Source organism: Manduca sexta, chromosome 26 (assembly GCF_014839805.1).
Source record: "Manduca sexta isolate Smith_Timp_Sample1 chromosome 26, JHU_Msex_v1.0, whole genome shotgun sequence".
NCBI lineage: Eukaryota > Metazoa > Arthropoda > Insecta > Lepidoptera > Sphingidae > Manduca > Manduca sexta.
The window spans coordinates 4,386,113-4,412,943 of NC_051140.1; the positions used below are offsets into that span (position 1 = coordinate 4,386,113).

The window sequence follows — 26,831 nt, forward strand, 5'->3', positions numbered from 1 at the left end:
TATTATAAAACAAAGTCCCCGCTGCATCTGTCTGCCTGAACGTGTTAAACTCAAAACTACCCAAGGTATTAAGATGAAATTTGGTATGGAGACAGTTTGAGACCCTGGGCAACAACATAGGCTCCCGGAAAACTACTACATTTATAACGGAAAACTTTAGCCTGAAAAACTTTATAACGCGGGCGGAGCCGCGGGCAAAAGCTAGTCACTGATATTTGTATTATGTAGGAACAATGCGGCATAAAATTGACTATCATATTGAAATTTTGATAATTTTCTGCTTGGTCTAACAATTGACATGAATTTATTTTGATAGATTTCTGGCCTTTTATAAAATGTATTCCGTCTGTTTTCTTTATAATATAAGACATGTTCATAGAGCAATATTACACTATATTATACCGGTTAAAAAGAAATAAGTTAGAAGCAATTAACTAGAACGTTAAAATTGCGTATTTTAGATTAACAAAAAATATAAAATTCACCTTACTTTATTAATTTACGTTGTTATATATAATATAGTACATATACATGGATATATTTTTACTTATGCTAGATTTTTCACCATAATATTGTGATACAACATATATTCGGTACCGTCTCATGAACCATAATCTTACCACGACAAGTGAAAAACATAAACTCATAGTAAAATAAAAGAGATTTAAATAGTAGTCCTTCACGTTATTTGTGTTAAAATTAATTATGTCAATAATGCGCAACAGTACCAACACTATTTTAATTGTAAAAGGAAATTTCCAATCAGCCAACGTCTCGTCCACTGACCGCAAGATTTTATAAAAAGTTTCATTTTCATTTTATAAGAGAGTACCAAATATAAGATTGCTGAGAAAATCAGCTATGTTCAAAGTACACTGGGAGACGTATTTTTCATCACCTCATTAATATAGTGGCAGTGGAATCTTGGTATTGGATTCCAATCACATGTTACATATTTTTATAGATTTCTATTTAGGAAAAATATATGTCAATTGACGTTGGAATTAGACGCAGTAAAAGGCCGTTGATAGTACAGACAAACTCAGAGATTCAGGAAAATATTATTTAACTCTATGCAATACTTGAAGTAAATATAATAGTGTGATATTTTAGATTTTTAGCAACTTAAATATTGCTGCCTTGATATGGCGCCACATATCTAGTTAGTTCATAAAAGACTTCTTCAGACACGAAGATATGCGAACTCAAATTACTTGTCCTTAGTAATTTATTCCTACAATTTACGTATACGTTCTTCTAACAACGAACTTATGAGTGCAAAAATCCAAATAAATATGGAAAGATTATAAAATATCTGCTGTAGTAATATAGACAGGCATAGATCTAGAACACGCTACGAAAAAGAAATTATACGTTTTAGACATAGACTCAAAGATCTATGTAGAGTGACTGTCACTAAAATTGACACCAGTCAGCATTAATCAACAAAAGAACATAAACATTACTCTTTTTACCTCATATCCCTAAAAACTACATTTTATTAATAGTAATCATGTAGCGACTATAAAAAGGTAGGTATCTAAATATTAAAAATCTTTTTACATACATTATATGAATGTTATCGTCATTTGTATATGTTAATTTATTGTATAATCATAGTCTTCATTATAATAAGGACTCCCAGGCCCAGCAGTAGGATAATACGGGGTAGATACAGGGGTGATATCATATAATTATAATTAAGATAAGCTGTTTGCCACTTTACGTTGGTATTGTGAAAGAAATTTTACCACAAGTAGGAGCCAGTTTTTACGAACTACCGTGTTTAGGAAATTAAGCCGAACTTATGGGAATGTAGTATATCTTAGAATTTGCAGATCATGTCATCATATTATGTATATACTGTCGTAAATATATATATTAATATCCTCACAAAGCTTTCCTACACACTGGTAAGTCTACCAGTATATCGTAATAATTTTCAGACATAAAATGTAGCACATACACAGAATAATGTATAAATCTCAGAACTTCTAGAAGTTACCATGGATTATAACCAGATAAAAAAAATAGACGAAGAGTCTCTTCAACAATTGACGGAAGGCAGCGGACCAAGCGACAAGTGCATTTGCGGCCTGCTTTCTAACCAAGAAGACCAGGGAATCAAGGCATCCATTAAACGAGCATTATCTTCTTTTAAACAAGGAAAGAAGGAAAGAAATATCAAAGGGAATAGTGTTGTAATACCATTGTCTTCATTGGGAAAAGGAGGTAGAGGTATGAATCTATTTTTGCGGATCAGTATCTTTACGCTATTTTTTATTTTATGTCTGTTCTATATAATGAATGAGTTCCTCCTAGCCGAATTTGAGCCACGGCGGCCAATCTCAACGGAGATTAACCAGGTGCGCAGGATATATTATAGTGCACAAGTGTGTGCGCAATACACCGGTGAACTCTCTGTTCCGTCACTTTTATAGTTCGGTGAGACGGCAAACCGAAATGACCGGAGACAGATCAGGCGCAGGACCAACGGCTTTACATGCTTTCCGAGGCACGGGGGTATCACACCGCAACTTTCTGACTCCGAGCAGCGACTGAGTAACTTTTAAGACGGAAAAACCCAGTCACAATTATTTTGGGCCGACCTGGGATTCGAATCCAGGACCTCAGCGCGGTGGTCGTACTTGTATTGTGTACAATTACAACTACGCCACCGAGGCAGTCAAAAATTAAAATCCCTATTTTTATATTTTATACTAATTGATGTTGTTTAGTGGCACGTTATTCGACACCGACATATTTAAGCAAATTTTAGCGCTTAGGCTTAGGCTTTGGTATTATTTATGACTAGCTTTTGCCCGCGGCTCCGCCCGCGTTATAAAGTTTTTCAGGCTAAAGCTTTTCGTTATAAAAGTAGTGGTTTCCCGGGACCCTATGTTCTTCCCAGGGTCTCAAACTGACTCCATACCAAATTTCATCTTAATACGTTGGGTAGTTTTTGAGTTTAACACGTTCAGGCAGACAGATGCAGCGGGGGACTATGTTTTATAATATATTTTTTACAACTTTTTAAGAGGAACAATCCCGCAGACATCATTGTTGCATAACTTTAACCGTTTACGCAGCGCACGCAACGGAAGCTCTCAAAACTAATAAATTGTCCCCGTGTTTGCAACATGTTTCATTACTGCTCCGCTCCTATTGGTCATAGCGTGATGATATATAACTTAGAGCACTCCACAAACAAAGGACTATTCAACACAAAAATATTTTTTCAGTTCGAACCGGTAGTTCCTGAGATTAGCCATTACTGCTCCACTCCTATTGGTCATAGCGTGATGATATATAACTTAGAGCACTCCAAAAACAAAGGGCTATTCAACACAAAAAGATTTTTTCAGTTCGAACCGGTAGTTCCTGAGATTAGCCATTACTGCTCCACTCCTATTGGTCATAGCGTGATGATATATAACTTAGAGCACTCCAAAAACAAAGGGCTATTCAACACAAAACGAATTTTTCAGTTCGAACCGGTAGTTCCTGAGATTAACCATTACTGTTCCGCTCCTATTGGTCATAGCGTGATGATATATAACTTAGAGCACTCCAAAAACAAAGGGATATTCAACACAAAAAGATTTTTTCAGTTCGAACCGGTAGTTCCTGAGATTAGCCATTACTGCTCCGCTCCTATTGGGTATAGCGTGATGATATACTTATAGCATATAGCACTCTACGAACAAAGGGCTATCCAACGCAAAAATAATTTTTCAGTTTGGACCGGTAGTTCCTAAGATTAGCCATTACTGCTCCGCTCCTATTGGTCATAGCGTGATGATATATAACTTAGAGCACTCCAAAAACAAAGGGCTATTCAACACAAAAAGATTTTTTTAATTCGAACCGGTAGTTCCTAAGATTAGCCATTACTGCTCCGCTCCTATTGGGTATAGCGTGATGATATATAGCCTATAGCACTCCACGAACAAAGGGCTATCCAACGCAAAAATAATTTTTCAGTTTGGACCGGTAGTTCCTGAGATTAGCCATTACTGCTCCGCTCCTATTGGGTATAGCGTGATGATATATTTATAGCATATAGCACTCCACGAACAAAGGGCTATCCTACGCAAAAATATTTTTTCAGTTTGGACCGGTAGTTCCTAAGATTAGCCATTACTGCTCCGCTCCTTTTGGGTATAGCGTGATGATATATAGCCTATAGCACTCCACGAACAAAGGGCTATCCAACGCAAAAAGAATTTTTCAGTTTGGACCGGTAGTTCCTGAGATTAGCGCGTTCAAACAAACAAACAAACAAACGAACAAACACACAAACAAACAAACAAACAAACTCTTCAGCTTTATATAATAGTATAGATTCTTTAATATAATGTATTTCATTTTACCAATAAATTTTACGGGTTAATTACAGGACAAAAGTCTATTAAAGAAGTAGTGAAACGCAAGACCTCCTGTGGAAAATGCGGTTGTGATGATGAAAATATTGTGCTGAAACATTCCTATGCTAATATACGTATCACAACACCTGACGTGTCGTCGTTCTGTCCCTGTCCAAGCAGCTGTTTGCCAGGTATGAGCGACTCATTTATAGTTGTCTGATTTTGATTTTTAGGGTTACGTATCTCGAAATAAATCTTTTTAGGATCACTTTGTCTGTCTGTACGTCTGTTTGTCCAGACTCTTTTTCTCAGGAACACGTAGAGATTATGTTGGAATACTCGGGTGTACGATCTCTTTAGCTGCGAAAACGTCTTGTTACACAACACGATCAAAAGATATAATCGCTTATGTCGCATATTATGCGATTTCACAAAGGGATCAATAACTAAAGGGTACTTTCCGTGTACCTAGAAGCATGAAAATTAGCAAGAGTTAAATTCTTACAGAAAAAAATGTGAAAACCGTAAATATACTTTTACGGTTCCCGGTATCCCGTTTTTTATACCATATGCTTGTAAAGGAACAAATGCCTCTCACCTAATGTTCAAGGGCGTCGCCAAGGGGGGACAAGTAGGTGCAGCTGCTAGAGATTCTGAAAAAGTAGCTAAATGTAAAGCAACCAATGTCTTAAGTCTTTGACTTAACTTGCTCGATCGATCATTACCTTATGTCGAAACTCGAATGAATTCATCAATTCCATTCCTAATATTCCGTACGCTCAATTACGCTCTGCTCTATGTTAAAGCGGGAGAGGTGGAGTGGGGGAGGGACATGTGCTCTCGACTTTACCTACAATTCATACTTTTCTCATTCTCCATATAAATTTGCCCTCCCTGTGCCATCGGCTGGCGACGCTCTTGCTAATGTTAGTGATCAAATAAAAATATAGTTATACGCTCTAATGCTTGATTAATTAAATGAATTGTTTTGCAGACCGTGAGAAGTTCCAAAACAACATCAAAGTAACTATAGAGAGAGTTCAGATTCTAGACGTGGACTCCACAGACTCCGAGTTTAACCTTTATCAAGACAAAGATGACGAGGTGGTGAAGGAACCACCTATCGAAAGGAGATCCATATCCTCACTGATCGATGCTCAGTTTACAAAAGACTAGCAGAGACAGGCTAAAGTAAAAAGTATTTATTCCTAATCGTTTAATATGGATTTATTAGAACGGGTATCAAAATACATATGAATAATGAATCAAAATATTTTCTTTTCAGGTAATTGAACCTTGGGTACTCATCATGTTACGTGTGTGCTATAAAACTATGATTATGGTATTATGAGTGTTAAATAGCACTAGTAAGTGATTTATAAGGGGTAAATACAATTACTATATTCTAAGAGTAATATCGGCAACAAAAAGAACCGCAACTATTGTCATAATATATTGCTGATATTAAAGTTTAACATAAATCGTTCGAACATTGTTATTTTTAGAATTCGTATATTATTTTTTATAGCTTTTACCAGCGGCTTCGCACACGTGAAAATGTGTTTCCCGCGATAAAAAGTGGCCTAAAGCACTTAGAAGTAATGTAGCTTCCTATAAGTGAAAAAAAAACAAATCCGTTTAGTATATAGATTTAAAAGTTTAAATATCTAGGTATCTAATTAGGTACATGCAAGGAAGATACACTTTTTTACATATCTTTCCTCCTTTTCGCGGAACCCAAATATGCGACTAGATGAACGTCACGAAACTAATAGCTTCCAGCTATAACATAATGGGCAGGACCATTCACTAAATGATCGGGTAATGCGCTAACAGTGTTTACTCGCGAAACTCCCTCGATAACCCTTTGATTTTATGGAAGAATATACTTAGAAAGAACACTTCAATGGTGTATGTACTGCTAGCCAACTTTAACTATGTGAAGATATAGTTGAGTACCTACCTACAACTTGAACGAACAAAAGCAACCACATGTGTTAAACCTACATGCATAGCCTCACGCCTTTTTCCTTTTTCAGGGGTAAGCAGAGGTGTATTTCATGTTGATATAAAAAAGTAAAAGTCAAGATATTTTTGTACCATACGTAGATATAAAATAACTTACTTTGTATAAGCGAAAACTTATGAAGGTTGTTATTTACGCGAGCGACACCTAGCAAGTAAAAAACAACAAATTTCATGTTATGAGCCTATATTTTTGCGACTATAAGGTGGTAAAATAAGTGCACTCATAGATTAGTATGATAGTGAGTGCACACCAAAGAACATTACATTCATTGATATGCATACTACGGAAAGTGCACACTGCACACTATCATCATAGCAGGCACTAATTCCATACACGTAAAACTAGCATGTTTTTTATATCGAAATACTCAATAATTTTATCTATTGAGTATTTCGATATAAAAAAAATAACCATTCCCTGTCGTCATTTTGTACTTTCATGTTAATATGGCGTGAGCTTGAGTATGTCTAACTAAAGTGTGATACTGTCGCTGCAACGAATTCTCTTAAAGTAGTAGTAGTGGAAGTAGGTGTAAAATTAAAATTACTTTTTACTGATACTTATTTTGTTCGAAACTATCTATTTTTTATTTTATATCTACGGTTCAAGTTACTTATTGTAGAATTTTCTTTTCAAGAAGATGATGAGACGCAAAAATTATTCGAAAAAGGCGTACTTATATTCCTATAGTGCAAGTTTACTCTGTAATTTGTACAAAATTTCATCAAAATCTGTTAAGTGGCGTAGTCATGAACTCGTAACAGACACAAAGATACTTTTACAGGAGGTCGTTAGGAGCTGGCCGCTTCTAATAAGTCGGTCCGGAAATCTTTAGGCGAGACCCATGTTCAGCAGAGATCCTGCGGCTAATTATGATGATGAATACTTCGTATAATCTATAGCCCATACTATACCGCTTGGCTATTTAAATGCATCCTTACATTTATAGGCAATAAAAGTACCTATAACCAATTTGGTAGAGCAACCGGTATGAACTATTTCAACATGAAGGGTTGGTTTGCTAAGGGTCCAGGCAGTATCGCAGTCTTGAGGACACCGACAAAACGTGGCTTGCTGTTGCGTTTCGTACGGTGAGTGCGAAGACTTGTGGGTGCCACACACGCTAACCGCTTTCCTTATATATTCCTCCCCATGTTGTGACAACACATCGATGATTTTTCGGGATTGGGGCCGGTTAGGTTAGTTAGTAGCAATAGGAGCTTGTTAACATATCAGTGTTAAGAATTTTATACACTAGATTATCTCCTCGAGGGGGGATTCCTTTTTAACGAATTAAAATTGTATAATAACTACAATACAATCGAACTCCATTTAGATTTTTTGTGACGAAAAAATAAAACATAAGGTTATAAAGAAATATTTTATTTATAAAAATATAAAAAAGGTATACATTATTTTGATTCTTAATTATAAAGACAATGTAATTTTTTTTAAGATATTAATATATTTCCGAATTCTTGACGACTTCAGCTTTAGTCTAGAGCCAGGGTTGCCACCCGTAGCGCGTCACCGACAGGATCCGCGGGTCCGTGCATTGACGGAGGAGGCATGACACCTGAAATAAGGCAGTTTGTTGCTAAACATATAGATAAATACATTTATAAGAACCAAATTAATTTGGCAAGTGTCGCCATATAATCGAATAAAAGAAACTACAAAAGTAGTAAAAATTATACTAACTACAAGTTACCAATAAGATCAATTAAAGCATGAGTATAAAACCAAACTGCTACGTTAAGGTTAATACATTTTTTTCGGTAACTAAACAGTGCAGAAGTAAAATATTAATAATCATGGATATTTCGGCCTTTAAAATTTAATATGACGAAATTTTAAAGGCAGAAATATCCATGATTATTAATTATTTTTACATTTTTCTTCAACTGCGAGAACTAATCACTAACTAGACGTGAATTTAAATTCTTTACTTGCCAATACTTGTTTAGTTACCCAGATTAAAGCCGAAACAAAATGTATGAAAATGGACCTTGAGGTATCGCCTTAACATTATTTGGTGCAAGTTTCTGCATCCCTAAATGGGATACGAACTAAATTGTTGCTTTATAGTAGCCGACTAAATACTGATAACACAGCGCCTACAAATAAAAACAATAATGAAAGCAGACCTTAAGAATAACACTTCGCGCCGATTTCACTACTTATTTATTAGTCCTTGATAGTTTATATTTTATCTTAAAATTAAAATAATTTTCTTAGTCTAACTAAGGCTGCAGTCTTCGAAACGTCGAGAGGAAACTAAAATATTTAAACCGCGATAAAATCCGAAAAATAGTTTAATTTTAAGGCCTAACATTCGCGTAAACATAAGAAATCATTATATTTTATTCACCAGATAAACTACAACTTTTGGATTCACCAGTTTCTAATGGGGGATAAAGTCCCTAATAACTTATCAGTCGAAGGTGGCTGTTAAAGATATATCTAGAAGAGAAAAAACTCAATCTCTTATTTAATATTTACGTACCCGCTATTCAGTGCGTTACTGTTTCATTTTAAAATAGCATAAATTACCGTGACGATCTAGGCCCTTATTCTGTATGATAGTGTAAACGCGTAACGCGGCCGTGTCATGTTATCTTCGAGAAATGTGCGTGGAATGGTATTCTGTAAGCCAAATTTCTATAGTCCTAAACATGATGCGTTGTGTTAAGTGCTTGTTACGCACTGTCAAAATAACGTGCGGGATAGAGAATAAGGCCCCTGATTCTGATCTAGAGGAACTTTAAGGCGAATCAAAAATATATCAGGAATACTTATTCGTTAGATAACGTTATACTTTGGATAGTTATCCGAAATTTTATCAGGTACCGGTGAAACTGGCCCTTAACGTCTTACTTCTAAACACAAAACACCAAAAAAAATGGTAGCTCTCGTATGTGAGATTCTGGCTGAATTCGTGCCCTCGTGTAAAAAAAAGGATTTTATCGTCCGGTAATAGTACCTGCTCCTCCACAGTGTACTGTTCGTCTTCTCGATCCTTGTAGTCGTCGAACACCTCGTCGAGCAGCTCTATGTACTTTGTAAAGTGTTTGCCGCCTTGCTCCCTCAGCGCCATCTTAGTCACGTGGTGTGGGAGGTACTTGCCGTTCAGAAAACCTTCCACGTATTTTAACTGCATATAAAATATGTTTTTAGTGTAAATTACATGTGACATGCTTTGTCTAGTGGTTGTTTAGGGTTTGTGTCATGGTGATTAGCTGAATTTGACTCGCCGGTCGTAGAATACAACTTGTAACGAGCGCTCGACAGTGAAGATATTGTTACCTCACGTGTAACTCGCGTGTAGTACGAACGTGTGGCTCATGTAAACTCGATTAAACATACTTACACACACATGCATGCACGCACGCATGCACGCACACACGCATACACGTACACAACACTCCCGGAATAAAGGGAGGAAAATTTTAGATTGCTTGGTCCCAGGTTTTGAGCTGACCGTCGATTAGTAATCAATGAATGATCCAGCGAGTTAAGAGTTCTTATTACCTATGTAAATGAATATACCTATAAGTGAGAAATTGAAAATTACGATTAACTAGGGGTAGCTCGCGGCTTCGCCACCTCGAAAAACCTATCCTATAAAATAATCTGAATAACTAAAGCAATTCATAGCGCAATTCGAATAACTCCAGCGTCATGTATTTAAGGGATCGCACTAATTATTTAAATATATCTCATAAGAGCTTGATAATAGGATAAAAAGTATCCTATATTTTCATCCAGTACATAGTCTATCTGTGGACCAAATTTCATCCAAAATCGTCCAGCTGTTTTTGAATTTACTTGCTGTTTTTGAATCCAAACAAAATCACAAAAAAAAGGAAGTAACAACATTGGTACGATAAGATTATTATATTATGAAGATATACCTTCTGAATAACTTTCTCTTCCGTCCAGGTGAAGGCGAATTTGATGACTTCGATGTTAATAGTAGCAGAGTCTCTCAGCTCCGACAGTTGTTGTTGCAAGCGGCTCTCCAGAACTAGAGTGAAAGCACACATAGATTTTGAGAGATATGAGATCTATTTATTGCAATGCATTTTGAATAGTTTTACGATTATTAAACACAGTGGCGTAGCTTGCTATAGAGAGCCTCAAATCAAATTTTTGGAGTCCCTTCAGGACAGTGCGAACTTTTAGGCGCTCGCTTAGTTTAATGTATGTATGGTTTAAAAAGGCTTCTAAGCTCAGGGGTCACGTATTATTGATAAGGCTGATAAAGCAGTAACTACAACCCAGAATAAACATGGAACGTCAACGATTGCAAAAGCCATGATGATGATACATGATAACAAGATGAAATTACGGAATAGTCATCGTAATGATAATTGAAGTCAAACGTATAGTATAAGTAGGTGTATGGTGTGTGATGTGTATGGTGCATATGATGTATATGGTGCATATGATGTATATGGTGCATATGATGTATATGGTGCATATGATGTGTATGGTGCATATGATGTGTATGGTACATATGATGTATATGGTGCATATGATGTGTATGGTACATATGATGTATATGGTGCATATGATGTGTATGGTGCATATGATGTGTATGGTGCATATGATGTATATGGTGTATGTGAGTGCGTACGGCGTGCGTCGAGCGCGGCGAGCACGGTGCGCGTGAGGCGCGCGGGCGGCAGCTCGGCGGCGCCGTGGCGCAGCGCGTCGGCCCAGTCCACGCACGCCACGCCGCCCGCCGCGCCCACCAGCACGTTCTGCGTGTGCCGGTCGCCCACGCCTGCGCACAACACGCCACATCGCACGATCATATACATTAATTACTCTAATTACATTATATTCATTCATATCGTGTAAAAATACAATAATACATTTTGGAAACGGGAGATGTATATAAGCTTAAAATAATTGCATTCAGTCATAGGGTTCGATTTTTATTCACCTTTACGGAAAGTCATTGATTGGCGCTGTTTCGAAATAATCTAGGTTTATTATTTATTAAATCCATCCAAAGATTTCTTTAATAAGTTCAACATACCAAACAGCCAGCAGAGTAAAGTGGTGGAAGCCACTGTTTCTAAAAATCTCGCCTTCTTACGAACGAAGTCTTCTAAGCTCGATGACCGCTTTTCTAGAGATTTTCTAAAACCAATACAAACCAATCACTTGATTAACCTTGAGCACATACAACGAATATACATCAGAAATTTTAATTGTACGATTAGCTCTGATTACCTATTACAATTTATGAATCGATTAATTAATATAAAAATATTTTCTATCAAATATTTCACTAGAATCTGTCCATTGTGTTGGAAAATTTCGTCCTTTTATGACGTGTCCATTGATTGATTGATTGATAGTCGGCACATTGTGTAGGTCATGATTGTGGTGTGTGATGTATGATGTGTATGGTGTGACCTGAGCGCATGCGCGGGTGCGGCGTCGCATCTTGCGTGGAAGGCGTGCAGCGCCGCCGCCGCCGGCCGCAGGATTAGCTCCTCGTCGTCTCGAGGGACATTCACTGCCAAACAATTATGGAATATAATTACAAATTTATTGACGCCACATCCTCTTCAAGTGACATGTGATGTCAATGACCTACTTAACTTATAACAGCAAGCGTCCCTTGTACCGCCGGAGACGCAAACAACACTCAGTTATCACATATATTTGGAATAATGTTGTTATTTTTACATTATATTCGGACGATTTAGTAATATTTGCATTTATTGATGATTAGGAAATACTACTGATAAAATCATGATAATTAGGAGACACTCACTTTGAGACAAGTCACAAGACTCTGCGATCAAACTGTCCAATTGGATGTGATCTTCTAAGTATTCTATTAGAGCACAGTCTTCACTAAGTGGCTTCACCTAGAAAAATCAGTTAAGTATTAATATGGAGCGGCGATAGCCTAGTTGGATGTGGAACGGACTGCCGAGACGAATGTCCGCAGGTTCAAATCCCAAGGGCACACACCTCTGACTTTTCTAAAAAATCATGTGTGTATTCTTTGTGAATTTATCGTTCGCTTTAACGGTGAAGGAAAACATCGTGAGGAAACCTGCACATCTGAGAAGTTCTCTGTAGGAATTTCGAAGGTGTGTGAAGTCTACCAATCCGCACTAGGCCAGCGTGGTGGACTAAGGCCTAATTCCCTCTCAGTAGTAGAGGAGGCCCGTGCTCAGCAGTGGGCAAGTATATAATACAGGGCTGATATTATTATTATTATTATATTAATATTTATTATTAAGAGTAACCAACAACTGACTATCTATATGTGTGAATGTATGTTTCCTTTACTCTTTAACACGGCTGCAGCGATTTTAATGAAATTTTTAGATAATCTTCATATTAGCCCAGCCTATGGTACTCCTGTATGTTTGGTAGTAATCGGATCTTCTGAAGTCATCTGGTTATAGATTATAATTAGTGCCACCCGCTTGTAACCGGGGCCGGTCGTAAGTTTAATAATACAAGAATGTTCTGTACGAGTGCAGTGTATGTGTGTGTGTGTGTGTGTAGCGGTAGTGACCATGTAGGTGGCGAGGCCGGGCAGCAGCGCCTCGGCGGCGTGCAGCACGGCGGCGTCGAGGCGCGGGCGGTCGCCGCGCTTGTGCAGGAAGCGCCGCCGCGAGCCGTCGCTCAGCGCCGCCGCCACCACGCACGGCCGCCGCACCGACTGCGTCATCACGCACACCTGCCGCGCACCATATTACTAATTGTCATACTCATTACATACCGTGCTATTTTATTTACAATTCTGTAATTATTATAAAATTGTGCTCCACAGATATACGCCTTTTTATTATGAAGTTGAATTATTTAATATGATCAGTTTATCTTTTCTTTACTTTCATCTTTTTGCCAGATTTTTTATTATTAACATACCGTAATAAGTAATATACAACAAATCTAATTTTGTGTTGGAATTTAATAAGTAACTGATTTTGAAAAAAAAAAACTACACGAATTGAAAATTGTTTCTTTTTTGGAAGTCGTTTTGCGCGAACCTGTTCGTCGAAGCTGACGACGCTGAGCCCCTTGGGCAGGTCGAGCAGCTCGGCCAGGTCGGGGTCGTGGCGCACGTCGCGCGCGGCGAGTGCGGGGCACAGCTGCGACAGGCGCAGCGTCTTCTGCGGCGGACGCTGCAGAAGACCCTCCAACTCTTTCAGTATCTTCAACTTTTTATTATTATCCATTGCATCTACAGATAATAACTGGTTATTTCACTCATTATATTAATATCACAAATGTGTATATATTTGATTTTGCAACTTGTGGTAGGTAGTTAGCCGGTTAGGGCGACCCATTTATTCTACAGTATTTGTCTGTATCAAGATAATATATTTAGGCAACAAAATTTAGTGGTAGCAATTTCGTCGAACATTACATAAAATCAAAAACGCGTAATAGTTGTCTGCAAGTCCTATTATTATTAACTCACCGTAATGTTTGATTTCGTACAGGGTTTTCTTGTACTTGCCCAGGCGCAGGAAATCCGTACCCAAGTATGGATTCTCAAACAACTTCTCACTCATTATCGTGAATGTTTTGTCCCACAGCGCAGAATCTGCAAAGATTATATTTTTAAAACTTTCATTTGTCTGTAACGAAAGCAAGAAATGGTTAGGTTAGGTTAGCGAAACGTACTAAACACTAATTAGCGACCATATTTTTTTTGAATATAAGTATAATTTGTAAAAGTGAAACTAACAAATAAATTATGTTTGTGTAGAAAAAGTATTAGTTTGAACATGTAATGACCATTTTGCAGCAGAGCGTGCGCGAGCTCCCTGCAGTAGGAGGCGAGCGTGTGGTGCGGGTCGCACAGCAGCTGCAGGCAGCGCCGGAACATGTCCGCCCTCCCCGCGCGCCCCGCCGCCCCCGCACGCCCCGCCCACCGCGCCGGCCCCGCCCACTGCAGCGCCGCGCACTTTGCGAACGGCTGCAGTCGCGGCAGCGCGCACTCCAACTGCACAACAAATACCGCATGCGGCTTTCAGTAAACACATACTACAGGCTTGTCTGGTTCAAGCAACGGTTTACCCTCGTACCGTACGATGAATCGTAGTTTAATTGCTGACGCCAACAAACTCCGCGTGTTGTCGTGGTGCATACATTCTAATAGCGAAAAAATTTAACTCAACTGTTTTTGTAATGCATTTTATTTTAAAGTCACGCATTTTGGGAACCGTTATTGATACCTGGTGTACATAAATATGTTGTACAATGTATGTAAATGTGTTGTTACTTAAAATATACCCAAATTATTTGGCAAAGGCACTAGTTCAAAACTGTGCGAGCGACTTTAAGGCATGTGATTACGAGACAAAATAATTACGAAAACGTACACATACAGAAATATCGCGAATAGACAATTTGCTATGTGAAAAATTTTAAATGATCACCGTGGCGAGTAGATCGTCGGCCACGTCATGTGTGTGGCGACAGGCAGCGGTCCCGGCGCAACAGCGCGCCGAGCAGCGTGCCGAGCGCCGCGCCCGCGCCGTCCTGCGCCGCGCACTGCACCGCGCGCCGCACCACGCGCGACATGCCGCGCAACAACGAGTTGTGATATTCTACGTCTGAAACATTTTATACATGTTTTTTTCATAGTAAGAATTCGGCAACCTATTTCGGGAAATTGTCTTTGTATTATCGACTGATAAGGAAGAGAATGGGTATAGAACAGCACAAGCGTATAAGGCCCACTTCCATTATGACGGCGTGAAGACGTCTCTATTAAGTGAAGTTGTATGTCAATAAATATTGACATACAACTTGATTTAATATTGCTATTGAAAAGCCATTCCAAATAACTTGAGGTTATTATTTGAACCTAAAACAAGCATTCACAAACAATTATAATAATGAAATTATACCATCGTTCTCAGTCCACAGCTCGAGGTAACAAGTCATCGCGAGGTGTAGCGTGTCATGCACTATTTTTTTACTTCCAGCATATAATTCTTCATCCCTGGAACATTGCTCGTTCATTTTCTCAAGTGCTTCATCCACACTGCGCTCCGAAAACTCTAATGAAAGACAAATGTTATTCATTATTATAACTCAAGCGAGCTTCACCTGTGCCAATCTCTATAGAATGTTTAATAAAAAATCTCCACGCCCCTAACAATCATATATGTGTAAAAGTTGGAAACATTTTCCGGAATAATATTTTAATGTGAACTTCTCTGTCAAATTTTATAATGTGTGATTGTATTTCAAATTGCACTTAGAACAAAATATAAGGTTCATTGTAATAATTCATACATATTTTTGAAACAGTTAATACCTACTACATGTATTTTTAACTGTTCGATCGAAAAGCGTGTGGATATTGTTGATTGAGATAAGTCTAGTTTACAAGTCCAAAAATAAAAACATTAATATCAGTCAGAGCTGGAATTTTGTCGTTGCTAGAATACAGAGGACCCAAACATTTTTTTTTTCATAAACCAAATTCAAAATTTTGCTGTTTCCAGTGAACCGCAGTGCAGTGCAGCTAAATTTTACCATATTCAGCAGAATATGCAAGTTTTTACATATAACAGTCGTTAAGCATCTTAAAATATTATCTGCCTACATTGATAGGTGAAGTCAAGTGCCCATTTTAGTTCTTTACTATCAAATCCAGAAAATTCGTGAACCCCCATTTTGTGGTTACGCCAACGTAGAGTCGCAGTTTAGTTTCCCGTGGACCCCTGGGGGCCACCTGGACCACTTTGAGACCAATGCTATAAATGATAGGCACTGCGTACTCACTGTTGATATCGCGTCGCAGCTGCAGCGTGAGGTGGTTCAAGCGCAGCAGCACGGCCGGCTCGCTGCGCGGGAACTTCGGCACGAACGTCACTGCACGCCACAATTATTAATTACTATTAATTAATTAACAATTAATAATAATACTAATAATTAACAATTAATACACGCATTACTCTTAACCTACTGCCATAATAAATATACTTTATTATAATTAGCCATTTCACTTTGGATCCAAAGGTAACTGTTGGCATCGTTTATTTCAACGGTTATAGATCACTATTATGCGAACATTATAATATCAGTCGAACGGGCATCATGATGATACATCAGTTTATCATCAGTCGAGCATATGATGATACATCAGTTTATCATCAGTCGAGCGGTTTCCTCGGTCCATAAACTCCTTTGTTTTGGATCTTACCAGCTTGTTCCAATATTTTAGCTAGTTGTGCGGTGTCACGCTGTTCCAGAGCTTGTGTCCTCAGTGCGAGGAGTCTCTGCAGGAACCACGGCAGCGTATCCAATTCGCTTAAGTTTCTGAGAGAATCAGATGTTACCTCTTATACAACAACAGCATTATATACTTATAAAAATGGATCACTTATAAAAGACGAGCGAAAGCTGACTACGGATTGGGTAAATACTATGTTATAAAGGAACTGTAAGGTGTATTCACTGCAAAGACTTTAATTTACGATATTGATCATTGTTAAAATAATTACTTTTCAGAACTTATAATCTACTTAGAATACCCGTGTATGTATGGCGTAACTATACACAGTGACTTAATCACCAAAAAATGTGTGTGGAGTGGTACTCACGGCACGTTCCGGGCGATGCAGCGCAGCGCGGGCGCGGCGAGGCGCGCGGCGGCGGCGCGTGCGCACCAGCGCAGCTCCAGCGCGCGACACCGCGCCGCCAGCGCCTCGCCCTTCCCCTGCGACACGAACCGCGACCTGCACGCCACATACATACACACTCAAAGTCTTTTAACGAGCGCAGTTGCCTCAGGACTCTTCTGAAACACTTTTAGGTGCCTTTCTTACCTTAACATGAGCCTGGCGGCCCACTCGGCGAGACACTCGTTGCGCGGCAGGTCGCGCTCTCCACGGTATAGGCTTGACAGGTTATCTGAACTCTGCCACTGGATCGCTTCAGTCACCTGATATTACATATTTAAATTCTTATTACTATGCCACTAACGATTGATTTTAAATACCAGATATAATTTATACATGACAATAATACCAGTTCTGTTATACTGCTCCAGTACTTGCCACGGGCCTTCACTACTACGGAGAAGATTTAGCGTTTAGTCCATCACGCTAGCCCAGTGCGGGTTAGCAGATTTCACAAACCCCAGAAATTCTTATACAAAAGATACGTACGAGTACCCACGATGTTTTCCATCACAGTTAAAGCGAGCGTCGATCGATGAAGATACATACATACCTTCAAAACTTTATCTTTACAACTGTACAACACCAAACGTATGGTTAACCGCACGCGATTTTCACTATATATCGTAATTATTTTAAGTTCAGGTAGTTCTATATTTGAATAGAAGTATCTCCCAGAGCCCATGTGAAATAGGGAGGTGATTACAGATTGCTTAAGCTGTACTCACGGCGGACACTTCGAACTGTCTCGTCGGCTCGCGCTGCAGCTCGCGCAGCCAGTGCATGCTCCGCAGCTCGTCCGCGCCGCTACTCGCGGACAACATCATGCCGAACCAACTGTCGCCATCTGCGGTACATTTACGTCAATGAAGCCTTTCTGCGCATGGTATAGGCGTGAATATAGACAGACGTTATGATTCGAACTTTACCTAACTATGATATCCAATGACGTTTTACAAATAGACGCGTCATAGATTAACAAAATTGTACATAACATAACAGCGCAGTATTTACTTTAGACACATAGTTGTACAAACTTAGCAGCTCGCATTTATACGACCCGAGTGGGCCGAGCGGGCACGAGCGGGCCCGAGCGTCGACCGCCCCGTCGCCATGACAGTCGATTAAAATTTATTCATTTAATTTATTTAATTTATTAGTTAAAAAATAAGTTAGATAGTGAATACTTATTACTAACATATGAAATAAAACGTTTTTTTCTTTCACAGTTGGAGTACAATTAGTACATCGTCTAAAAATGACAGGAAGGCATTTTATTTATAAAAATACAAAAAGTTAGTAAGCCGCGACAGTGGTTGGATGTTGACTAAGTGAATGTCGGGCAATTACCTTGCTTTCGTCTCGCCAGTATTGAGCTTGGACAACGTATCTATGTAATAAATACATCTTAGATGATATCTATCAACCTCACTGGCGTAGATCAAACATACATAAATATATCACGGCTTATCTTGGCATGACCAGTTAGGAAACATGATAGAGATCAGTGGTTTCTAACCTTTTCAATATTGTTACTCCAGTAATTTACGTGGAAAACTAATTTTACCCCACCTTCAAAATGTTATAAAAAAAATACAAGCAAATACAAACATCCTTATTAATCATAAATTGCACAACAGCCTTACAATTTTAACGTCAGCTGTTACTTTTTTTATTTTATGATCCTATAATTAGGTTCTTTGTTACCCCCCTTAAAATAGCTTATTTACCCCCAGGATATAAATGGAATATTCGCCTGGCCATAAATTTATTTAAAAACTAAACTGTAACGTCAATCTATGAATTTCGAAAATGGTCGCGTTACTACAATACAAGCTAGAAGTATAAAATGAAAACAGCACTCGCCTGCGTTGTACTGCTTTATCGCTGACTCGAATGTTTGTTCGTCGGTCCAGAGCGGAGGCAGACTTCTCTCTATGCGTCGCTTTTCTTGCAATGTTAAGTTTTCCCAGTTCGATAATTTACCAAAAGAAGTTACAAGATCTGAGAAAGCAATACAGTAAGTTTACAAGAAATAACGTATTTTGCCACACCATACATAGCAACAATATTTGAACACTTGTTTGAACACATGCGCAGAACGGGTATTGCGTATTGGTGCCAAGTTTGTTTAAATATTTGCGTATTTGCCATTCACTATCGGTTTTTCCACACCAAAACACACATCGCACATGAACATCAATGCGTTCAAAGTTCAAAATGTTTGCGCAGCCTGCCACATCTGCGCAAAGTTCAGTTGTTTCTCAATCACCGAGGGGAACGGACGTTTATTTTCATTCGCGAGATGGACTGGAGCCACGAACGGGTACTTGAATTTATTGAGTTGCTTGAAGGAGAACCGTGTATATGGAACCCTAAAAGTGAAAGTCATAAAAATAGAAATTTGGTCAATGACGCCTGGACGAGAATAATAAGTAAATTGACAGTACCTTGCTCCATAGAAGAATTAAAAAAGAAAAGAAATACGTTGTTGACGCAATACAGGGAATGTTTGAAAAAAATAAAGGAGTCGACGAAAACAGGATCTGGTGCTGACGAAATTTACAGACCATCTTGGTTTGCATTCGATGCAATTCATAATTTTATGGGTAGTGTATACGATTATCGTCTGACAATATCAACCGGAACTCAGGTAATTAAAAAATATATATTTACTTATATTAATAACTGTGATCGGTCTCTCGTATGTGAGGGTCATTCTGCGTAGCTATCATTGCACATTGCAATGTTTATTTTTGCCGCCAAGCAGCAGTTTGCATTCTCTGTGGTGTCTTAGTTAGGACATATTAGCCAGTATAACTACTGGGCACCATGGAACTAACATTTTATGACTCAGGATGAGGAGAGCAGTGGAATGCCATGCAGTGCTTTGTAATTCAAAGATCTGAATAGTGTTACTCTGTTTATAAGCGGTCCTATCGATTACTATCAGGCGAGCGGCATGCTCGTTTCGTAAGACAATTAAATAAAAAAATTGAGGTATATCATTTTTTACCGATTATTTTATAAATTTATTAGTTTACTAGCTTTTGCCCGCGGCTCCACCCGCGTTATAAAGTTTTTCGGGCTAAAGTTTTCCGTTATAAAAGTCACGCTATATATTTTCCCGGGAGCCTATGTTCTTCCCAGGGTCTCAAACTGTCTCCATACCAAATTTTATTCTAATACGTTGGGTAATTTTTGAGTTTAACACGTTCGGGCAGACTGATGCAGCGGGGGACTTTGTTTTATGATATATTTTTGTAGAACTTTTTAAGAGGAACAGTATCCCGTCATACATTATTGTTGCATATCTTTAACCGTTTACGCAGCGCACGCAACAGAAGCTCTCAAAACTAATAAATTGTCCCCGTTTTTGCATCATGTTTCATCACTGCTCCGCTCCTATTGGTCATAGCGTAACGATATATAACCTATAGCACTCCAGGAACAAAGGGCTATCCAACACAAAAATATTTTTTCAGTTCGAACCGGTAGTTCCTAAGATTAGCGATTACTGCTCCGCTCCTATTGGGCATAGCGTGATGATATATATAGCCTATAGCATTCCAGGAACAAAGGGCTATCCAACACAAAAAGAATTATTCAGTTCAAACTCCTAGTTTCTGAAATTAGCCATTACTCCTCTGCTCCTATTGGTCATAGCGTGATGATATATAGCCTATAGCACTTCACGAACAAAGGGCTATCAAATACAAAATGATTTTTTTAGTTCGAACCGGTAGTTCCTGAGATTAGCCATTACTGCTCCGCTCCTATTGGGTATAGCGTGATGATATATAGCCTATAGCACTCCACGAACATAGGGCTATCCAACGCAAAAAGAATTTTTCAGTTTGGACCGGTAGTTCCTGAGATTAGCGCGTTCAAACAAACAAACAAACAAACTCTTCAGCTTTATATAATAGTATAGATTTAATTATGTATTAGGTATCTACTATTATATAAAGCTGAAGAGTTTGTTTGCTTGAACGCGCTAATCTCAGGAACTATCGGTTCGAATTGAAAAATTCTTTTTGTGTTGGATAGCCCTTTGTTCCTGGAGTGCTATAGACTATATATTATCACGCTAGGACCAATAGGAGCGGAGCAGTAATGAAACATGTTGCAAAAACGGGGAAAATTTTGTAGTTTTGAGAGCTTCCGTGCGTGCGCTGCGTAAACGGTTAAAGTTATGCAACAATAATGTACGACGGGATTGTTCCTCTTAAAAAGTTCTACAAAAATATATTATTAAACAAAGTCCCCCGCTGCATCTGTCTACCTGAACGTGTTAAACTCGAAAACTACCCAACGTATTAAGATGAAATTTGGTATGGAGACAGTTTGAGACCCTGGGAAGAACATAGGCTCCCGGGAAAATATATAGCGTGACTTTCATAACGGAAAACTTTAGCCCGAAAAACTTTATAACGCGGGCGGAGCCGCGAGCAAAAGCTAGTATTTTATACACGGTTATTTTTAGTTTTCTCCCGACGTTTTTAAGACCACTAAGGCTGCAAAGTCTTACTTGTCTTCATTTTAATGTCTAACATTCGCGTAAACATAACAAATCATTATGGGGCATTAGTATTTTTGCCTAGTAGTGGACGGGAGTTCGGTAGATTTTACGTATTTTCATTCATTTTTTCCCATAATATACTATTTCAAAACCCCACCATCACTCATTCTACCTTGTGATCCAACATCGGCGAACATACAGCGATAATCTGCGTCCACTTAAGCTAGAAGGACAATACTGAAACTATTTTTGTAGTTGTAAACGTCAGATCCACTGTGCGTAGGTGACATAACATGTTTACTATCTAATGCTCCTACAGTGTGGAAATAACTGATAACCAGCTGCTTTTCTTAACAAATTATTTAAAGATATTGGTAACTGAAACAAATTATATAATTATTGTAATTATATATTTTTAACACCAGTTATACATTTTCAGGAAAGTACAGACAAAAGTTCGCACTCGAATGTGTATTTAGTGGAGCAAAATTTAGAAAATGAAGCGCTTTTGCTTATTAAAAACAGATGCAAAGAAAAAGATAAAGAACCGGACGACTGTGATTTATATGGCCAACTACTCGCACAAAAATTAAAAACCTTAAGTGTGGACGACAGACTCATTTTAATGAACCATGTTGATAATATTGTATTTAAATATATTACGGAGGTTCGAAGAAGAAGCAGTTCAGTGAGAACTGAAAACATGCCATCTAAAAATCAAACTCAGCTTTTAGGTGAACATCAACTTGATACGCCGGGGCCATCGGCGTTGGCACAACCATTCAAAACATCAACACCATTTGAAACGGAGACCCAAACATCATTTAACGATAATGCTCATAACAGCACCATGCAAATTCATCTAGCAGAACCTCATCTGCCAACGAAATCATCAGCTAATTCAATATGTGTGCCAAAGAAAAACATTAAGTATTATGTTGCTAGTTCTTCAAAAAATAAATATAAAAGAGCAAAAATTATTGTTAATAAGAAAATCAACATCCCGTCTCAACAAACACTTATAAATCCAAGAAAAAATAATATTAAAGTACAAGAAGCAAATGCCATATGTGATGATAATGATGGTGATTTAAATGCCAATAATGACTGATTCCAGCACTGTATGTAAATGGTAATTAAATGATAATCTTTTATAGAAACTGTTTTTAACTTACCTTTAATTTTTCCTTAAGAACTTCCATCAGAGCTTTACAAACTTCATACACCATAATAGAGATTAATTGATGAGAAATGAATAGATATTGTAGACTCGTATAATTATTGCCAGTTGCCAAAAACCTTAATGTCAATGCTAGTCACACTTTCGAAAGTACATCGATTCTCCAATTTGTGTCTGATTTTGAAATCAGTGGAGACATTTTTTATAATATTTCGAAGTGTTCGCAGGACATTCTTCAGAAATTGTAAGTAAATTTTATAATAAAATTAGATTTTTTTATTGCACTTGAATGATGAGTCGATCACGCCGTTCGTTTGATCGTAAGCGATACGACCGCTTATAAACAGTGGCAAATCCATCCAGAACTTTTTGGCACTCCACTGCGCTAGTTATCTCGAGAAATAAGATGTTAAGTCTATGGATGCCGGGTAATTAAACAGGCTACAATGTCCTTCCCACAAGAAAACAGCAATTCTTGCACAATACTGGTTGGCGGCACAAATAAACACTGCAATGATACCATCCCAGACAGCCCCACGTATACCAAAAACCTACCACTATAAATGGCCTGGTAATATAATAGGCAGGTAAAATCGCGGGCTTAGCTTTAAATAAGATCTAGCAATTAAAAACACAGACGATTTTATTAATGAAAAGTATGTATTTAACCTACCTTTTTCTGCTACGAGTCATTACACACATCCACAAGCGCCTTCTTTTCGGAGTTTTTAGTTTAGTTTTTTGCACGAGTAATAAATAATAACATACACTTAAATAGTACAAGCGTACTGCGTCCACAAAATCGCGGTCCATCGTGTTTGTTGTTTCTTTGAATATGTGAGCGAATTTATTTGCAAAGCATGTGTGGCAGGTGCAGGAAAAACTGTGTTCAAACGTTTGGCAAAGTCTTTGTTCAAATATTTGTCTGTATCTGGCGCCGGCATTGTAAACGGATAAATAAACAAATTTTATTCATTTCCAGCATTCGAATATGCAAAAATCTACAAGCTTTCGCATTTTAAAATCGTTAAAATATTATGGAATAACTATAGAGTTGTTTTCTCGTGATTCGAATAAATTATTGAGAATTCTCGCGGAATTAAGACTTGGCTGTAATTCTTGTTCAACAGCAAATATTCAAAGCATACAACTTTTTGAATGTAATATATTTACCCTGAATCGAAAATTGTTTATCTTGATCCACCATGTCTACGTCCATTTCTTCTTGTTTCGACCTGTAATCAATATTGAAATAGCATGCAATTATTTTTTATTGTAATTCATGTATTCCTGCTTAACCATACGTAAATTCCCCTTTTGGCGATGATTTCGTGTGTACCTTGTGTAGTAGAAAGAGGATGTCAATAAAAAATACTAATAAACCAGCCCTGTATTGGGTACTGCCCCTGCTGTGCACGAGCCTCCTCTTTTCTGGGATCAGGCCTTAGTCCCCCACGCTGGCACAATCCGGATTGTTAGACTTCACAGATCTTCGAAATTCTCATAAAGAATTGTCAATAATATTGGTTTCCTCACGATGTTTCCCTTCACCGTTAAAGCTAACAATAATTAAACAATACACATGTAACTTCGAAGTCAGTAGTGTGTGCTTTAAAACAAGAACATGACATTATAAGATTTGTGTTTTTTTTTTTAATAAAGTTAGAAAAGGAAAATTTAATTTTAAAATATAATCGATAATTTATAAAAGCTATAATAAATAGGTAAGGTATTTTAAGACATTAAATATTTTATACTAGCTTTTGCTCGCGGCTCCGCCCGCGTTATAAAGTTTTTCAGGCTAAAGTTTTCCATTTTAAAAGTAGTAGTTTCGCGGGAGCCTATGTTCTTCCCAGGGTTTCAAACTGTCTCCATACCAAATTTTATCTTAATACGTTGGGTAGTTTTTGAGTTTAAGACGTTCAGGCAAACGGATGCAGCGGGGGACTTTGTTTTATAATATATTTTTTTAGAACTTTTTAAGAGGAATAATCCCGACATACATCATTGTTGCATAACTTTAACCGTTTACGCAGCGCACGCAACGGAAGCTCTCAAAACTAATAAATTGTCCCCGTATTTGTAACATGTTTCATTACTGCTCCGCTCCTATTGGTCATAGCGTGATGATATACAGCCTATAACACCCCACAAATAAAGGGCTATCCAACACAAAACGAATTTTTCAGTTCAAACTGGTAGTTCCTAAGATTAGCCATTACTGCTCCGCTCCTATTGGTTTATAGCGTGATGATATATAACTTAGAGCACTCCACGAACAAAGGGCTATCCAACGCAAAAAGAATTTTTCAGTTTGGACCGGTAGTTCCAGAGATTAGCCATTGCTGCTCCGCTCCTATTGGGTATAGCGTGATGATATATAGCCTATAGCAATCCACAAATAAAGGGCTATCCAACGCAAAAAGAATTTTTCAGTTTGGACCGATAGTTCCTAAGATTAGTAAACAAATATAATGAGAAAGCTTCGAACTGCTAAGCTATCGGGAGTTACACGTGTCATTGTGAGTCAACCATAAAAGATAGACATATGCTGTCGTGGGATATTTTTTACATAATTTTAAGGAGAACATTTCCGTCATACATGATTTCTATGTAGCTTTAACCATTAAGGTTGCACACGCGACGGAAGCTTAAAAAATGGAGTAACTTCTCCCGTTTTCCCAAGATTGCCCTTCACTGCTCTGCTCCTATTAATTGTAGCGTGATGAAAAGTATACTATAACCAGCACAGGAGTATGACAAATAATTGTACCAAGTTTCGTTAAAATCCGTCGAGTAGTTTTTGTTTCTATAACGGTTATACAGACAGACAGAGACAAAAATTTTACTAATTGCATTTTTGGCATCAGTATCGATCCCTAATCACCCCCTGATAGTTATTTTTGAAATATATTTCATGTACAGAATTGACCTCTCTACAGATTTATTATAAGTATAGATAGAAGATATAGAAGATAAAATTTGAAAATTACCAAAATATATATAACTGTTTCTAGAATTTTTGGTGACACAATCTCTCCCTCGTCAAGTAACAAGGGTTACATGATCACATATTCAATAACATTACATCCATAGAAAACGTTCAGAAACATGTTCGGGTACGATCACACTTACCCTAAGACGAATTGTTCAGGCCCGCGGGTCTTTAGAAGTATCTCCTCGTGCAACAGGACCGCCAGGTCCTCGGTCTCCGTGCCTGTCAGCTCCCTTCTCAGTCTCGCAACCGACTCCTCAAAGCTAACCAGTGAATTCACATTTTATAATTATGTGGACACCAAGGTGCTAAGGTAGTTTGGGCATTTGGAGAGGATGGATGATAACAGACTGACAAAGAGGGTTTATATGGCGAATATGAATGGAAGAGCCGGTAGGGGTCGACCGCACCGAACCTTCGAATGTCAGATATCTGACATTTTCAGTAATGGCCAGGTCAAAAGTACCCGGAAGCGGCGGGAATGCATGAAAAAATTAATGAAGGTGGAGGAAGCGCGAAGAGTATGCTAGAATCGTACAAAGTGGCAATCCAAAGTCTCTGCCTACCCCTATGGGACAGAGGCGTGATACTATGTATGTACTTATGTGAACACAAAGTTTATTACGTTTGTAACCATGGATGACACCACACATATTCAGTCTTATTTAAAAACTTGTTTTAGCGTTAAGAGGTAGTTAAGAATTGCTTAAATAGCTGTCAAAAACATTACCGGTATCCTAGTTTAAACCTTATTAAAAAGCAAGATGGCGGGTTTTGACTTACATCTAATCGAGTAAATTTGTGTTTTAACTATGCATAGTTTTGCGATTTTTTTATAATTAAGACTGATTATATTTGATCACATCAATGGGTTTCCATTCTCTGTCTAAAGAATGATATTATGAGTAAGTGCCTTAGATATATTTTGAAGTTATTAATTTAAAAAGTACACAAATAGCATACGTATTAGTGAAATTACTATTTACTAATATTATTATGTTATAAGAAATTGTCAATTTTGATGCACCTGCTCGTTGAAGGTGTAAGCAGCAT

The 26,831-nt window shown here is 38.0% G+C and overlaps 4 protein-coding genes across 5 annotated transcripts in view; 2 read left to right on the plus strand and 2 right to left on the minus strand.

Annotated features, from left to right (window-relative positions):
• The first annotated feature begins 1,417 nt into the window (after positions 1-1,417).
• On the plus strand, positions 1,418-5,854 carry LOC115450776. 2 transcript variants are annotated; one of them, XM_030178885.2, is made up of 5 exons: positions 1,418-1,532; positions 1,947-2,238; positions 4,400-4,558; positions 5,362-5,565; positions 5,653-5,854. In XM_030178885.2, exons 2-4 carry the CDS (start codon positions 2,007-2,009, stop codon positions 5,541-5,543), a joined length of 573 nt encoding a protein of 190 aa, XP_030034745.1. In that variant the 5' UTR covers positions 1,418-1,532; positions 1,947-2,006; the 3' UTR covers positions 5,544-5,565; positions 5,653-5,854. The 2 variants fall into 2 exon arrangements, with proteins under 2 accessions (XP_030034745.1, XP_030034746.1); XM_030178886.2 differs by having other exon boundaries at positions 1,990-2,238.
• A 2,009-nt stretch (positions 5,855-7,863) lies between these two features.
• Positions 7,864-14,533, minus strand: LOC115450772 (DNA-dependent protein kinase catalytic subunit). Its single transcript, XM_030178880.2, has 12 exons — positions 14,432-14,533; positions 14,182-14,389; positions 13,862-13,987; positions 13,428-13,621; positions 12,950-13,114; positions 12,191-12,287; positions 11,827-11,929; positions 11,444-11,547; positions 11,036-11,185; positions 10,311-10,423; positions 9,380-9,550; positions 7,864-7,972 (listed from the first exon to the last, which is right to left on the minus strand). The coding sequence occupies exons 1-12, from the start codon at positions 14,531-14,533 to the stop codon at positions 7,895-7,897; spliced, it is 1,611 nt and encodes a 536-aa protein (XP_030034740.2). The 3' UTR covers positions 7,864-7,894.
• The window catches only part of LOC115450775, a 38,073-nt gene continuing 25,549 nt past the window's right edge, over positions 14,308-26,831 (minus strand). The window contains exons 40-50 of the mRNA XM_037443395.1: positions 25,919-26,041; positions 23,957-24,018; positions 18,948-19,085; positions 17,810-17,928; positions 17,229-17,344; positions 17,004-17,138; positions 16,604-16,719; positions 16,183-16,272; positions 15,300-15,452; positions 14,826-15,002; positions 14,308-14,389 (exon numbers count right to left, since the gene is read on the minus strand). Coding sequence (XP_037299292.1) covers positions 14,851-15,002; positions 15,300-15,452; positions 16,183-16,272; positions 16,604-16,719; positions 17,004-17,138; positions 17,229-17,344; positions 17,810-17,928; positions 18,948-19,085; positions 23,957-24,018; positions 25,919-26,041 — 1,204 coding nt within the window. The 3' untranslated portion in view covers positions 14,308-14,389; positions 14,826-14,850. The remainder of the gene's footprint in view (positions 14,390-14,825; positions 15,003-15,299; positions 15,453-16,182; positions 16,273-16,603; positions 16,720-17,003; positions 17,139-17,228; positions 17,345-17,809; positions 17,929-18,947; positions 19,086-23,956; positions 24,019-25,918; positions 26,042-26,831) is intronic.
• Positions 19,374-22,726, plus strand: LOC115450773. Its single transcript, XM_030178881.2, has 2 exons — positions 19,374-19,734; positions 22,043-22,726. The coding sequence occupies exons 1-2, from the start codon at positions 19,387-19,389 to the stop codon at positions 22,712-22,714; spliced, it is 1,020 nt and encodes a 339-aa protein (XP_030034741.2). The 5' UTR covers positions 19,374-19,386; the 3' UTR covers positions 22,715-22,726.